Raw genomic sequence first — 17,851 nt, forward strand, 5'->3', positions numbered from 1 at the left:
CCCCTCTGTCTTTGTGTTCACTCTCTTATTTTTAATCAAATCTCATCAGCTTTACACATGAACTTGTTGTAAGCACCTTACAATGTTAACTCATTAATCTTTGTAATGCATGAGGTTGGTACTACAAGGATCTCCATTTTTTCACCAATTTAAGTAGCTAGTTGAAGGTCAAAGGATCAGTTGGTGGCTCTTAACCATTACTTGTTAGGCAACCTGCACAGCAAGAGGTTTCGTTACATCCAGCTGTGGCTTGGAGGATGCCGGAGAAAAGCATGCACTACCTCTGCGTATCATTATCATGGATATCGATGAGAAATGCTTACTAGATTATCGTAGCTATCTTGAAAACAATGCAATTTAATCTCTTAATTCAATCAGTTCAGTTTAAAAATAGGTATATTGCATTTAGGATACAATCAGCCTGAATCTTGCAACTCTAAAATGTTTTCATAAGTGAAGCTCTTGTGTTGCACTCTACCCACCTCTTTAGGGTTGTAATTTTTCACAAATCCTATTGACTTCCTGATGACGACCTTTGGAGAGAAGGAACCATGGGTTTCCATCAAAACTATCCTTGCTGCCTAAAGACATAGCTAGAGAACAAGCCCAGTGATGATTCTACACACACAGAAGAGTCTACGTGTTGGCTGTGGGTTTGTTGGTTACAGGAGTGTGACTCTACAAGTCGTCACAATTTTAAATAGTGTCAGGCTACCATAGAACATTTCATCTAAAGATATGATGGTGTCAAGCACCTATGAAAGGCCATGTATGTGGAATCAATTCTTGATTCAAAAAATATGCTTAAGATCAAATCGAATCAATGTAACAGAAAAATAATTACAAAGGCTGAAAACTGCCCCCCTCCCCGCTTTTTTTTTGGCTTCTGTTAGTAAACCCATGTAGAAGAGACACTTTCTACGCTGAAGGAGACTGCTGTCTCATCTGATAAATCATATAAGCTCCAGTGAATGTATGTCATCACCCGCAGGAATGACAGGTCTATCTTTGTCGCTCTTGTGGGATTTGAGCATTGACACTGTCAGAGAACTTGACTAATAACCTTCACCTGGACCTTCCAAACTCTGCACGTAACTTCTTGATAAAAATCTTGATAAAGGCCAATATTTTCACAGGTTGACAGGGTCGGGAGAAGAGGGTCACTGAGCACTTTGACACTTTTAAGTTCAGTTTACAGTAACTCCTCGAGAAGCCTTAGGTTTTGCTGCACTTGCAATTGTTGGGACAAATCACAAGAAAATGAATGAAATATGTGACCCTCAGAGATACTGCATCTGGCTTTATTCTCTCAAAGATATGTGCTCATGAGAGTAATTTATACACATCACTGTTTGACGAAAAGGACACATCATTGATGTTCTCTAAGTTTAAATCGAATGCCTTTCACTTTATACTGTGTTTTATTCTAAAGCCACATATGTGTGTGTGTTGTTTCATCAGTGAGATTCATGACAGTGAATGGGAAGAAGTAATCCATTCCCCTTATTCTGCTCAAAATGCAAGAGACAAAGCTAAATTTTGCTAAAGACGGATCCATACCAGAGGAAAGGACAACTCTTAAATGCCCATTGAATTTCTTATCCACATGTTTGAAAATATGAGACATATTTAGACTCTAGCCAGGGGTATGGTTTCAGGTCTTTCTGGTGTGCTTAATTCCTTCTCTCTCTCAAAGTCATTTTGGTTTAAAAACACCACACCACATTTACATCCCATGACCAAAAACCTTGGAACATCAAAAAAACGGTAACTGAGCATTATTATTTTATGCATTCAACAATGCTGATTTCAAGAGACTACACAAACAGGAATCCTTGAAATTGTTTTATTGATGACAGAATCAGTGTATAATTTGATGAGGATTTGATGAGGAACCTGCGAACAATAAAGAATATGTCTATTGCCAGCAAAATACAATTATTCCAGGTCCTTTAGACGTTACAAATACAGTTCTTTCACACCAGATGGTTCATACGTAACAAAGCCATTTAAGAATGCTTAATTGTGCTTCTACAAAACCTTCAAAGAATGAGGTAGTTTCCTTTACCCACCATATTTTCCACATTTCCATTATTACGCTTTCAGTGAGCTTAAATCCTTTCAACATAATCTTTAAACAATTGCTCATGAGAGCCAAGGCTTATTTATAAAATGTTCATTTCTTTCTACTTGATTATCCTTAAAGATAATCTCAAGAATCACTACACAACCAGAGAAATTTGAGACAAGCAATGCCTGGGGCTTTTTCATTACAATCAGACTTAGATGCAAGAGAACACATTCTAAAAATTCCATTGTTAAGCTGGTATTCTCCCATTTCTAACTATAAACTGATTTAAAAACTACTTCCTCACACTACTTTTCTCTCAGCCACCGTATCAAGTAAGCACAGATTCTTCAGCCTAGGGGGTTAGGCTCCATTTATTGGCTAACTATGGGATCATGCATTCTTTTACGTCAACAGGGGACCATCTGCAGAATTTATAGGTGCATACAGATTAGCCAGCTTATCCTTAAAATTTCATTCAGAATCTACTTACTGCCATATTCTTGAATACCAACACTCTTCAAACACTTATCAATGAAGTAGAAATTGAGGCAGGTTATTTGTATTCCTGTCTTGACCCTGAGAATGACTGTAATGACCACTGTGAAATTAGCTTGAGGAAATCGCAGCGTGTTGTACATTTTAGTTAAAAATAAAATGATAATATTCAACTAATTTCCAAATCAGTTAACCTTCACCAAGGAAAGGGGGATGGTGGCAAATAGTATTCCCAAGGGGAAAAAGAAGTCACCATCTACTCCTTGCCACTTATTCTTTTATTCAGTCTCAAGAAGCTTCACAGATCTTAAAATAAAATGGTTGAAGAAATGACAAAATAGGTCTTATAGACTATGCAATTATAAAGCCTTAACCATATTGGTAGTAATCTAAAGTAGTTCCCATGTAACATGACCGTTAGATCATTATCTCAAGATTATCTGATAAGCTGACCACTATATTTAGTCACTTTCTAATTGGCACTATTTGTACTTGGCACCTATGTTGAAAGATCCCGACGGCTGGCAGGATGAGGAAAAAGAGCTCTCTTGGACAGCACAGAAGCAAGTTCGACTTTTTGCCTTACTTTCTCTACTACCATTTGTTCTTCCTCTGACATCTTCTGTAGTTAAAATTGTCTCCATTCAATGGTGGGTAACAAGGAACCTAGCCATTGTGACAGTGGACATGTAGAGAAAATACATGTCAATGATAATACATTTTAATTCATTCCCGGATCACAGCTCACAATATTTACCATCCCAACAGTGGGTTCCATAGGTAGAACATTATGTAACTCATGTTTTAGACCTTATTAATCGGTATGTGGTATGCAAAACAAACTTTCAGACAGAAAGTATACAAAGATTACTTAAAACTTCAATACTTGTATCCAGCAGATTTTAAAGACCACCTCATTTGCTAAGACTGAATTTCATGCCTTTATCATTCACTAAAGCAAATATGTTTACATATATCTCATCCCAGGGAATTATTTACCTCCAAAAACTTGATATGTTTCTATTCTATTGATATGTTTCTTTATCACTTCCTCAAATTAATATCTGAGGAGTTTTTTACTATGGTATGTATACTGAAGATGGAAAATAAATCATTCTTCTACCTTTGTATTTTTAAAAGAACTTTCTCACAATGATAAAAAAGAATCTCTTTGCAATACTTTAAATGGCCTTTCTTTTAAAACCTCAAACTGTGAAAAACTGTTGTATTAAAGTTAAGTCTTCCACCTGCTATTTTCTGAGTAGCTGTAATCCATCATTTTCAAGCCAACAGTCTCAACAGTTTGATTCATAATTGACATTTTCCAGAAAAAGTCACTCTAGGAACATTTTGTGTATTTCAATAATACCTGACTTTAAGATCAGCAAGGATGCTGTAATCTGAGGTGTTCTTTTGTTAGATGAACCATGACAACTTAACATCGCTCCAAAGGAATGCAGTTAACAAATGTATCAGGTTAGCAGTAAACAGTAAACCGGGAGGTAATTCACACCAAGAACCCCTAAATACTAATCTACTGAGTGAGAGGAAAGAAAGGAATGGAAAAAAAGGACATTATTTCTTTTAAAAATGAGATGAAAATGTTTATTGTGATTTCTTGATAGCACACCAATAACAGAGGTGTGCTCTGGCCTTTGTCTCCTTATCATCTAACTGTATTAAATATTACTTTTATACCTAAAACTTCAAGTAGGAGAGTATAAACTCCACGAGGGTAATGTCTTTATACTACTTACTTTCTAAAACTAACTTTCTAATCCCTACTGTGAGTTGTGTTAGACACATATTTGTGGGTACTCAATCAACATTTCTCAAGTTAACTGATCCAATTAATTATAATCTCTGTGATCTTTGTCAATTAATAAGTAATGCTTATTCAGAGAGTGGTACTCTGCCTCCTCTTGTTGAGGAGATATCTGGAAAACAGACAGCTGAACAAATTCTACTTGTGGCAAAACAAAGTGATAGGTGTTATAAACATCTACTAAAATTATGTGCCAGGATTACTATTTATAACTTACGTTTTTGCATATCATTAATCCACATTGAAGGAATAATTCTTTGATCCTATTTAGAATCAGGACATGAAATCAAAGAGCCCTCTTACAATGTTTCTCTAACCCCTGTCTAAGCTTTAGTGCCTCTCATGAATGTTTATTGCTCTAAATATTTTAGAAAATATCACTCATTGACAGTGAATGTTGTCGTTTCCTGCTTAAAATAGATTTTTCCCAATCATAAGGGTAAAGTGAACATATAATTTGAAAAAGGAACTTTTAAAGGAAAAAGAATACAGTGATTGAGCACTAAGTGGGAATGGGGAAAATAAATAAGCTTATGTTGGCAGCTAATTTTATAGCACAAACTCCCTAAAGCAGAGCTGAAACCGAAGCTTTAATAAAGTTCTTACAATTCTTTTGACCAAGATATACTCATTAATTGCCTTTAAGTGCCCCAGAGTACTCTGATTTCAGGAAAGCTAGATATGATGAAGAGTTTTCACCCAGGGTGTATAATGTAGGCTTCCCAGATCTTCAGGAGGGCTGACATTGCCAAGCTATAGAATCGGTGTGACATTGCGCTTTCTTGCTACCTCTGATCTTTTTTTTTTTCTCGTGACAATCTTTTGAGAACAGAATAACGGTGTTTACCAGGTAGAAAAAAAAGTGATTCCCTAACAAGTTTTCTCAGTCATTTATTCCTCTTTCCCTTTCACTTTTCCTCTGTACTTTTGAAAGTAAAGGTTTTATTAGGTATTACTAGTTTATTCAGTCCTGCAGGTTCTGGGGAGCACGATACACATCCCTGAAATGGACTCTTCTTTTGGTGTATCATGAGTTGAAGCCTTGATAAATGACTGTAACAAAGAAAATTCCTAATAGCGAATAGCTTTAGGAAATGCTCAGGTTTTGTCTAATGCCTGAAAGCTTCGTTTTAAAATCTTGGTTTCTACTGATGTGTTTTGAAAAAGGCTGATGAACTTGGTCTGAAGTGTAAAAACTGAAAACAAAGTGGAAGGAAGAGAACACGCAAAATAAGTTAATCATTATCATTTTAAGTGCCACCAGTTCTGTTTATATTCATGCACATGTGAACTGCTGAATCCCATTTGATCAACCCAATTAAACATTAACTAATTGCAGCCAATTATGCAAATATCAGCAACAATATTAATTTGTTGATCTTTTTGAGCAGATTAGCCTCACATGTTCCTAATGCTAGCCTATCTTACGCCTTAAACGATCAATTAGTGTTGCGATAACTAAGTCTTGAAGAATGGATAATTGCCTAGTTATAATGTGCCACTCTTGCTGTATTAATCCACTGCAATTAAACAAACAGTGCACAAGGAAAAGAGATGTGCAGATGTTCCCTTTAAATCTATTTAACAAGTTAGTGTCAAGGTCAATTTCCTGTCTTATTACTTAAACGAGAATGGCAGATTGTGTCCTCTTGTTTTAGGAGACCTTGTTTCTTTAAATGTATATCCTTCATCTTCAGAGTCTGGTAGAAAGGGCTTAAAATGCTCTTAAGGTCTGATGAAAGAAATCACACAGACATAATGTCAGGACATATTGTTCTCGAACTCTTACAACGAACACGTCTTGCCATACTAAATTCAGAGATGCAAAGTATAAAATGTATTTGTGGCAAATAGATGACTTCCGTTTCTCATAGGAATGTTGAGTCTGGTTATTATGGGCTACTTGACAGGTTAGGATTACCTCAAGTCATTTCTAGCCTACAATATTGAAAACGAGGTCCCAGGATTTAGCCAAGGCAAATGTCTGCTCTCAGAATGCTGCTTGGTGAACACATTTGTGCAGGGGGTAGTTAAAGCACTTCAGCCCTACCTAAAAAGAACAGACTCTCCCAAGACTTCAGATCGCCAATTAAAAGCCCCCTAAAAGACATTTTTACCATTCCTTTTCATCTTATACTTCCCTCATTTTCATTTTACCGTTCCTATCTAAAAAGACTCTATGGCCAAAAGTCTTGGAAAAGAATCAAAGCCCCATTTGCTATGTGCTGCTAAATGCCTTAAGGAAAATTTTCCAGCACGGCAAAACTTTTAGGATTTTTTTCCTTGCTCTGAAAAGAGGATGAAATATGATCAGCAAGATGAAAGCTATTTGGACTAAAGGAAACCAAAATATAATGTCTGAGAGTTGACCTTCCAAGGGTAAATGTTTTCTATCAAGATTTGACTTTCCCCTAGATAAACCAGGACACAATTTTAACTCATGGCTCCTAAACAAGGAAAATATCATCTATAATCACTCTCCCTGTACCCTAACCATGTGCTTATCCAATCCCCATTCAACAGAAATGAGCACCTATAAAACCAGAGTATAAAATCCAGAGTATATACCTCTTTGCTTTCTATCAAAAAACTAAATATGATTTATTTTGTACTTAACACAGCACTTATGTGTTTAACACGAAACACATATCATTTCCATTTGGTTGGTATGGTATCACGATCTCTCCAGGGCTATTACTTTAATTCCAAGACAGTCTTCAAATAAAGACAAGATGAAAACTGTTAATTAAAAATAAGTTAATCATTTTAAGTGCCACCAGTTCTGTTTATATTCATGCACATGTGAACTGCTGAATGAGGTAAATACAGACAAAGTCAGAATCGATCACAAATTCTAATAAAAGAGGTTTCACAATATAGAAACAAAGAAGGTACACTTCTATAGAAGGTACATGTTCATTCATTCCTTGTTATGTGACAGGCAGGGGAATACAAAGATCTATAAGGCACAAGACCCTCAGTCTTGTAGTGAAGCCTGACTGCTGATCACAACACAACGTGGAAAGGGCAGGGGTGGGCCTTGCTGATGCACCAGGAGAGCCTGGCGCAGACCGGGACACCAGGAAGGAGGGGGAGATTTTCCCTAAGACGGACTTAGGGGACCTGGAAAGAAATATGAGGGGAGGAAACCCAGTTTCTCAAAGTCTTGATTTAAAAACAAAAAACAACAAACACTTTCTGAGGATGAAGATGTGTCGCAGGAAATGGTACCTATGAAATTTACTCAGATCAGCTTTCAAACACAAAAACACTCACTTGGTTGAGGAGCAGAACGTAACTTATGCTAAAGAATAAACACTTTTTTATCTGATTGAAGGACCAAGGGAAGCACTCAGGTTATGGAGGAAAATTCTACGCTTAGATGGCTTCCATTCTCATCTTTCTAGAGAAGGTAAGGTAAGCTTCTAGGAGCAAGTTTATGAACTACCACTGGATGACTGCAATTCATCTTCTCTGGCACGAGGAAACAATCGCCCTGGTAACACTGATAATACAAACTACATTATGCACAACTGAAAACAGGTAGCCAAAGAAATTTCTCATAATTCAAACGCAACAGTCTGTCCCAAGAACACACAAATGATAGCCTGTTCTTTTCCATTCAGGATACTGTGATTGTCCAATCACTCTCTTCTCTTCCGTACTACAAAAGCAAGAAAACATGTTTCAGTGTAAAAGCTCACAGCGCAGGAACAGCTTATAAATAAACTTAATGATATAACCAACGTTGTACAAAAGGTTCACTTCTGTTTTGAACATTAAAAGCATATTCACATTGAAAGTAAGACTGTGTGTAAACAAATACCTGGAAAGAATCACAAATTTTATAATTACTGTGGAGCTCAGATTTATAGCTGGTATAGGTCCCTTACATATGCCTTTTCATTGCCATTCTGTATTTAGCGTCTCAGATCATGTCCCCTTTCCACATGAATTGCCTCTTTAGTACTAATATAACTTGAGTTGAAATGAACACAAACAACAGAATTCCTGAACTGGAAAGAACATTAATGACCATCTAGCATGCAGGGGATGAGCCACATAAGTGGGGTTCTGGATTTCACTTCAGAGCAATTCCACTTCTACTGGTTTTATACAGTGGGATTCCAGGAAAGGTTTCATTTGTAGAAAATTTCTATGGCTTAAAAATCAAGTGTGAAGAGCAATGAACTTTTAAGCCCAGCTTCTCATTTAAGGACACGGAGGCTCAAGGAAACTCTTTAAAAAAAAAAAAAAATTGTATTGAAGTAAAGTTGATTTGCAATATTGTGTTAATTTCTGTGGTACAGCATAATGATTCAATTATACATATATATATTCTTTTTCATATTCTTTTCCATTATGGTTTATCACAGGATTTTTTTTAACTTTTTATTTTATCTTGGAGTATAGCCGATTAACAATGTTTTGATAATTTCAGGTGCACAGCAAAGGGACTCGGCCACATATACATGTATCCATTCTCCCCCAAACTCTCCTCCCATCCAGGCTGCCCCATAACATTGAGCAGAGTTCCCTGTACTATACAGTAGGTCTTTGTTGATTACCCATTTTAAATATAGCAGTACAGTGGCTTCCCTGGTGGCACAGTGGTTAAGAATCTGCCCACCAATGCAGGGGACACAGGTTCGAGCCCGGGTCCGGGAAGATCCCACATGCTGCGGAGCAACTAAGCCTGTGCGCCACAGCTACTGAGCGTGCGCTCTAGAGCCTGCATGCCACAACTACTGAGCCCACATGCCACAACTACTGAAGCCCGCGTGCCTAGAGCCCATGCTCCACAACAAGAGAAGCCACTGCAATGAGCAGCCTGCACACTGCAACAAAGAGTAGCCCCTGCTCGCCACAGCAATGAAGACCCAACACAGCCAAAAATAAATAAATAAATAAATATAGCAGTACATCACAGGATATTGAATATAGTTCCCTGTGCTCTACAGTAGGACCTTGTTGTTTATCCAGTTTGCATTTGCTAACCCCAAACTCTCAATCCATCCCTCCCCCACCCCACTGCCCCCCTTGGCAACCACAAGTCTGTTCTCTTCTAGGAAGCTCTTAATTACAGCCCAGTTCTGCCTCTATGCAATGCTATTCCTCCTACATCACAATGTCCATGTGCTGGGTGCCTCTTAAAGAACTTTGAAGACCTCAGAGGGGACTTCCCTGGTGGTGCAGTGGTTAAGACTCCGTGCACCCAATGCAGGGGGCCTGGGTTCGATCCCTGGTCAGGGAACTAGATCCCACATGCATGCCACGACTAACATTACGTATGCCACAGCTAAGGAGCCCAAGAGCTGCAACTGAGGAGCCTGCCTGCCGCAACTAAAGATCCGGCACAACCAAATTAATTAATTAATTTTAAAAAATAATAAAAAAAGACCTCGGAGAACAGAATCTATCAAATTGGTAAAAAAAAAACTGGAAGCCAGGAATGGGGCCACCTACAACCTTCTGGTTTACATGAAAAGGAGAATGAAGGAAGCCCAATGACTACAAGTGACTTGCTTAATATCCACATCAGAAAGGGTTGCCTAAAGACGGTGGCCCCCCACTGTTGACTCTGTTGATTAATGATGAACGCTGGATAAAACATTCCCGAATTCTGCCTGATTTATAGATGGTGGCGACACAACTTAGGGGTAAGAGCAAAATATATGTTTTATTTTTCTTATGTGGATTCCCATTAATACATCAGACACTTTAGTCATTAATAATAATTGGGCATCAGCATATTGACATTTTAGCAGATCTTGTTACAAAACTTGATTCATGACCACTATAATTTCATCTTGCATCTCACCAGTTAAAGTGAATTTGCTTTCAATTAGTTGTTTTAGTTTTAAAAACAGTCAAGATCAATTTTCAATACAATGACAGTCATAGGCTGTGTAATTCTATGAACCTGCAGAATATGTGTTAAGGTTTCTCTCTCTCATCCTATAATTTATGCTTTTATGTAAAATCATAGCATTCCGAGATGTATCCAAGAGATGTGATAATACAGGTAATTCATAATATCTAGACCTAGGCGGTTAACAATCACCTTTCATTTCAATGATGGATAATGTCATTTAATTTTCCAAGGCAAAATAATTCAGAGTAGAAGTGACAGATTTTAGCAGGGATAGAAATTCTTCCTCAAGAGGTGTCCAGAGAAGCAGGGGCAAGAAAACCCTCATCTGCCTGAGCCAGGCTGTCCTTATCCCACTGGCAGTGTCGCTAACACAACCATAGTGGCAGTCCCACACCTTTAATGTTTGCAACGCAGCAAATCAAATCGAGCCTGTAGGATGGTACTTTGAGTCCACCTGGAAGGCTCAGTGTGATGCGCAGAATTTTTATCTTTTCATCAATTCCAATTAGAACACTGAACTAAAACATGACTAACGACAAGCTTATTATTTGCATTCAATGCATGTATGGCAAATTTTACAAGGCCTTCGCTAAAATAGTTTCTACGTTCAGCAGAAAATTCTTAGCAACATAAAAGGTGAATCTTCACATCAGGTACTTACTCTCCACAAGGCCAAAAAAAATATAACCAGCACTGCTCACCAGGTAGCACTTTGCCACCCTGGTTCTAAATCGCATTCGATGGCCATGCAAAGTTCTGTGATCCCGTAACAAGGGGAGAAGTGTGGATTAGGGAGCAAGGGGGGGCTGGGAAGCTGGTCAAGGGACTGAGCCACCAAGGCAATCTGGAATGTTTACCAAGTCTGCACACGAAAGGGGTGGGACTCTTAACTTCCAGAACTAAAGTCATCAAGCTGTTCCACTGAAAACAAGAAAAATACAGTAACAACTAATGGTCATTTATTCTTACAAAGTTGTAGCCACTGGTGGGAAAACAGATTTTTGAAATTCTATCTGGTGACATGCAATCAACACAGATCCTGCTTCTATCCCATTCAGCTTCCCTTATTTTAAACTGTTGACGATGTCCACCTCCGGGTCTTGGCAATCACTCCTCCCACTTTCTGGAATGGTAATAGCAGCACTGCTAGTTAGTCAAACATGCTACCCTGAAGACCCGGGTGCCAGCTTTTATCTGATCTTGACAGCAGTTGATGTGTATCTCACTTTGAAAAGACCTAAATCAGATTCTCTGAAGGTTTTTTTGAAAAATAATTTGACGTTATTCAAGACCTTCCTCCCGTCTCTTCTCAGAATGTGTTAATATGCAAAAGGCAACACATTTTTACTCTTCAGTACTTGCTTGGTGTGTCAATCACCCATTCATTCATTCCTTTATTTAAGAAACATTACTGAGTGTGTACTATGGCCCAGGCCCTGTACCTAATACTAGGTTTACCAAAAGAGAATAAAACAATGCCCACCCTCAGACAACCACAGAACAAAGGTAAGTGTGTGACTAATTAGAACATAATATAAAGGTCATATGTGGGGCATCCCACGCGGAGCGGAGCTGCAGCTCGGTCTCCTCCGCCAACCCTCCCCCCTCAGGCGCCATCCCTCCTGCCGGCCAGGCCCACCCGGACCGATAGATAAGATCCACTGCGGCTCGAGCCCCGGGCAGCTCACGGGCAACCAGAGCTCCAAGGCTCCCCGCGGCGACGTGAACTGAGAGGAGGCAGCCGGCGCTTCCCCCGCTCAGGTCAGTGGACCGGAGGACGGCCACGCGAAAAGCCATGCAGACTCATCCCCCAAAGGTGAAGGGAGTCGCCCCCCGTGAACGGAACAGAGGAGGGAGCCGGGGCCACTGGTGATGCCATCGAGCCGGCACCCCCTAGCCAAGGCGCTGAGGCCAAGGGGGAGGTCCCGCCCAAGGAGACCCCCAAGAAGAAGAAATTCTCTTTCAAGAAACCTTTCAAACTGAGCGGCCTGGCCTTCAAGAGAAATCGGAGGGAGGGGGCAGGGGGCATCCTTCTGCCTCGTCACCCACAGAGGAAGGGCAGGAGCAGGGGGGTCGGTGCCTGCGGCGAGGGAGGCACCGCCCAGGGAGGGAAGGCTGCCGCCACCCGAGAGCCAGGAGCCCCAGGCCACAGGGGAGAGGCTGGTGCAGGGCCGGGGCGCACAGCCATCCACCGCTGGAGGCCCTACACCAGCGGGCGGGCAGAATGAGTAGCTGGGCGGGGGCAGGTGGGTGGTCTCTAAGCTGCAGAAAACTGCACTGTCCTTGTGGTCACTGCCTGGACCTGGTGCCCTGGCTATCTTTCTGTGCCCAGAAAGGAAGGGGCTGTTGCCCCCTCGCCACGTTCCCTCTCTTCTCCTTCCTGTGGATTCTCCCATCATCCACCTGGTCTTCCCCTTAAGGCCAGTTGAAGATGGTCCCTTGCAGTTTCCCAAGTTGGGTTAGTGATGTGAAATGCTCCTGCCCCTGTCCCTGCCTCCTTCCCTGTCCCCACCCGTGCAGAAGGCAGTTGCTAGTTTTCTTCCCCAATTCTTTTCCAAGTAGGTGTTGTTTATTCCCCAAATCCCTGAGCCCCATGTAGGGGTGGCTGTACTCCCAAACCCTGAGTGGCCAGCCTTCCCCTGTTGAGTTTTTACTCTCGTGTTGTGCCTAGCGGCCCCTGGGCTGGGGAGGACACTGCCCCTGTCTAGGTTTTTATAAATGTCTTACTCAAGTTCAAACCTCCAGCTTGTGAATCAACTGTGTCTCTTTTTTGACTTGGTAAGCAAGTATTAAGCTTTGGGGCCGAGGGGAGGTACGTGATGTGAAACAACTTCTTGTCTTTTTTCCCCCCTCCCATTGTTGTAAATAACTTAATGGCCAAACCCCAGATTTGTACTTTTTTTTTTTCCCTAACTGCTAAAACCATTCTCTTCCACCTGGTTTTACTGTAACATTTGGAAAAGGAATAAATGTCATCCCATCAAAAAAAAAAGGTCATATGTGATCATCCCAGGGGCCATGGAAGCTGGAGGATGAAGCAGCACTTAAGTGGGTGAATATGTGTTTGTACTTGGGGAAAGGGACGCTGTTCAAGAGACTGAAAAGATTCCTAAAGGAGATGTGTCTCGAAGGATAACCAACACCTTATCAAGTGGGAAAACTGTAGAAGATACAGAAAGGCAGAAAGGAAGCAGCAGAGAGCAGAGCATATTGGATGACAGAGAAGACCCCAAATGGCAGCAGCAAAGGTGAAGATGATGGGAACTGGAATGGCAAAGAGCAATGGGAGAGAGGGGAAACATGGGCAATGTGGCGATGTTCTCCGGGTTCAAGTTTGGTTAAGTATGAACACAGAAGTGTTTTTCTTTGTTGCATTAAAAAAAAAAAAGAAGAAATAAAAAGAAAAACAAGACTTCCCTGGTGGTTAAGAATCTGTCTGTCAGTGCAGGGGACACAGGTTCGAGCCCTGGCCCGGGAAGATCCCACATGCCATGGAGCAACTAAAGCCCGTCCACCACAACTACTGAGCCTGCGCTCTAGAGCCCGCATGCCACAACTACTGAAACCCCCGGGGCCTAGAGCCTGTGCTCCACAAGAAGAGAAGTCACCGCAATGAGAAGCCTGTGCACCACAACGAAGAGTAGCCCCCCGCTCGCCGCAACTAGGGAAAGCCCACGCGCAGCAATGAAGACCCAAAACAACCAAAAATAAACAAACAAACTTATTTAAAACAAAAACAGAAGAATTCTGTCATCTGAAGTGTCCCCCTCCTAAGAGGTATTTGTAGGGCAATCTAAGATCCAGGGAACTATGTGGATAATTAGCCAAATGGGATGAACACTCAACCTCAGAGATTCTTACTTGTATACAGAAGTACACAAGTCAAATAAAAATCAGATCTGTGGTTAAGAAGGTATCTTCCCTCTAGGTCACACTGTAGGAACCTTGAGGTTTCTTGGTTATTGTTGCTCTCTTCTTCAATTCACCAGAGCACTTTGGAGGAAACATCACGTTTCCATGCAATGTCAAAGAGATCAAATGTAAAACATGATGCAATTCTATGCTTTTTCCTCAATAATTATACTTCAATTATTTTTCTTGGAGAGAAACAGACAATTTAGTAGCTTGGCTGACAGCACCAATTTGCCAGCTTGTAAGAGAGTGATTTCGAAACTGTAGGTTCCATGCCCACAGGCACAAAATAATTGAAGAAGAAAGTGGTGGTCTTAGATTCCAAATGGATGGTCCTTTGTTACTTAACAATTTGGAGCAGATTTGGTGCTTCTGGTTTGTGGTTTAATTCAGAATCCTTGTATTATCTCATGTATCCCCTTGTTTCCTTGTTCAGTGTGAAGCTCTGAACGTATCATTAGTTTTTAGTGTTACTACCATTTATACTTTACTACCTAGAGTATTAACTTCTTGGCCACAAGCACCAAGTTATATAGAGCATATACACAGGTAAGAGGAAAATGGTCTATTTCTTCTCATTTTCTGCTTCATATATAACTTTTATTTTTAAACCTTTTGATATGGTCTCACATTTAAATTGAATAAATTTGTCTTTCGTCTATATCAGTGTGCTTTGACCTCTCCAGTTTTTCGGTCACTTTTTCCACTACTCTATCACCAGCACCTGGAACTGCCTCTGGCACACAGTTTGTGCTCAATACTATGTATCTGTTGAATGAATGAATCAAAAGCATTCACTTCCCTCAGCTACATTCCTGGCTTCTGTAGTCTTACCCAGACAACTCTAAAAATAAAAATACATGAACCATCCATGCAGAAATTTTTATTAAATTTCTTCGAATTACTTTGGATCGGTTCTATGTAGAAACCAACTCTGAATAAATTTTAAGTCTTCAATGTTAAGATATTCCTTTATTTAGCTTACAGAAAATTCCTATAGAACACCTATTGAAGAGTGTAAGACAACTCATTGGTTCTAAAAGCACAATAATTCTTTTCTTTTAATGCTATAAATTTTGCATAAAAGTTGCTAAGTCTCCAAAAAATAGCATTTTCATCCAAACTTCTCTGTAGGGACCTGCTGCTTTCCCAACCAACTTTACATTTTTGCTTACTTTTTAAGACCCCACGCCATTTGATGTCACCCAATCTATCAAACTTTATTTCACATTTCAATATGAATCTCAGCTCCCTCGGGTATTTTCACTGACTGGCAACGATGGCATCCGGGCTCAGCAAACTTTAGAACAATATCTTTTACAGGTGACCCAGGTTTACCTGGTATACGATATGTCTACCTAGAAAGACGCTTAACTGCCTGATGACATTACTGTAGACTGTTGCTCAGAAAAAATAGGCAAAACAAAGTTAGCAGTATTAAAAAATAGGTGTGCACACTCTTTGACCTGATAATTACAATCCCAGGAATTTATCCTAAGGAAAAAAATCAAGGATGCACTGTTTATAATAGTGAAAGAATTTCCAACAACTTAAATGTTCAATAAGATTTCTTTAAAAATTATGGTATACAACATAGTGGAATTTAATTAAACTTTATATGTAGAATTTTAAAATTTATTGATACGAAAAAGCAAATGATTTATTAATTGAAAAAAAGCAGGTTAACAAAATTACGTACGATCCCACTGTCAGAAAAATATCTATCTAAAAATACATTGAGTGCTTACAAAATACTGAAAGTTGAGATATCAAAAGTTAAGTGATTTTATCTGTGATGTAATCACAGGTAATATTAGTTTTTTTCTGTGCTTTCTTCTACTTTAAAGTCTTTTCTTTTATAAGTCTGTTATACTTTTCATGAGATTTTTAAGTGTTATCAAAATTTATATACTTTTTAAAAATGTTAAGTAATTGAGTCCCTGACTATATATATATATATATATATATTTTTTTTTTCCCCCTTCTTTCCTTCCTTTTTTTTTTTTTTTAAACTGTGTATCTTTTTACTCATTTCTGCTTTGCTCATGCCCACACATACTATTGGGAACATCTTCCTTAAATTTAATTTGTTGACCTCAGATGGTAGCACTTACTCTCTTCTCTCCACTGAGAGAAGTATGATTTGGTTCTAGGCTTTGAATGAAAAAAAGACAGCATTTTAAAAATAGAAGCCCTTACCTGAATATCAGTCAATTTGTCCAAGATGCGGCTTGCAAGCTTAGGCCCATTCTCCATAGTTGGGATGTGTATAGTCTATGAAAGAAAACCAGACACGAAATCATTTGAGGATATTCACGTACACAGTAACAACAAGTAAGAAACTCAGCAATTTTACTGAAATAAGGAATGGCACTATGGTAACCTCATTATGGATGCTAGCTCCTTATGCCAAAGATTCTTTTCTATTCTTTATTTGAATAAAAATGAACTAGCCAGTGATAGGTTGTTCGTTTCCTACCAACTGATTTCAGGGCATAACTGGTTTTATATGCCAGTCTTCAGGCTGATTTGAGGAACCAATGAGAAGCAGGGGTACCTAGAATAGGGGCTAAACTTAAAGAACCCTACCTCTTCCAGCATCCTGAGAATCTATGAGGATGAATGATTAGCCTCCACATCTAACGCTCTTGGCAGGGAATGAGACCTCAAAAGACAGTGTGCCGCAAATTAAAGCAAGTCATTTCAGGGACATAAATTGAAGCAAGTCCATATCTTCACAAAAGGGGCTGCCAAATCTGTCTGTTCTAAGCCAAACTTCCAGGGGCCACAAATTCCACGAAGTTGGACAGCATGGTTAAATTCAGGGCACAGAGATTTTATGTGCCCTAATTTATACTTTGAGTCATGCCCATTCATGCCTCGCTGGCTTGCAGGCTTTTCATAGTTTGATTGTAGTAGAGAGTCCGTACTCTTACTTTTCTTATTATGCCCTTTAGGATAATAGGATAATTCAATGGACCTTTTGGCTCTGAATGGCTCCCTAAAACAAAACCATAAAAATGTGTTAAACTTTATTAACTTACTTCTAGAGGAGAAGTAATAACTGGACTTTAAAAATCTGACCTAATGACAACTTTAGTTCATTTAAAAAGTGGACTGATAATATATTACCTAGATACTACCATAGTAAAATGTGAAACAGTAGCTTTATAATCAGTGTAAGCATTCATATATAATAGAATAATTCATCTCCCTTGAAAAATCAATCTGTAGATGGAATTATGTCAGGAGCCAAGTTTGAAACTCTCAAGCAATGAAGCAACCACCATTAAAATTAGCAGAAAATAAAAAATCAATCCACCCAGCTGAGGAAAAAATAATTATAATGTTGAATTTAAAAGCCAATAGAATAGGGGCTTCCCTGGTGGCACAGTGGTTGAGAGTCCGCCTGCCAGTGCAGGGGACACGGGTTTGTTCCCCGGTCTGGGAAGATCCCACATGCCGCAGAGCGGCTGGGCCCGTGAGCCATGGCCGCTGAGCCTGTGCGTCCAGAGCCTGTGCTCCGCAACGGGAGAGGCCACAACAGTGAGAGGCCCGTGTACCGCAAAAAAAAAAAAAAAACCAGTAGAATAGAGATAAACCCATGCACATATGGTCACCTTATCTTTGATAAAGGAGGCAAGAATATACAATGGAGAAAAGACAGCCTCTT

General features: G+C 39.6%; 1 protein-coding gene across 5 annotated transcripts in view; it reads right to left on the reverse strand.

The window, feature by feature from the left end:
- Window positions 1-17,851, reverse strand: part of BCAT1 (branched chain amino acid transaminase 1) — a 226,942-nt gene that overhangs the window by 118,697 nt on the left and 90,394 nt on the right. For 3 of the 5 annotated variants that reach the window (XM_089920385.1, XM_089920387.1, XM_089920388.1), the window contains exon 10: window positions 16,378-16,452. In XM_089920385.1, coding sequence (XP_089776511.1) covers window positions 16,378-16,452 — 75 coding nt within the window. Of the gene's footprint in view, window positions 1-1,832; window positions 8,056-16,377; window positions 16,453-17,851 lie in introns of those variants that run through there. The other 2 variants (XM_089920386.1, XM_089920389.1) reach the window with 1 other exon arrangement.

Source organism: Delphinapterus leucas, chromosome 11 (genome assembly GCF_059928025.1).
Source record: "Delphinapterus leucas isolate spDelLeu-1000000601 "Yukka" chromosome 11, BTC_Dleu_Yukka2, whole genome shotgun sequence".
Classification (NCBI taxonomy): Eukaryota; Metazoa; Chordata; class Mammalia; order Artiodactyla; family Monodontidae; genus Delphinapterus; species Delphinapterus leucas.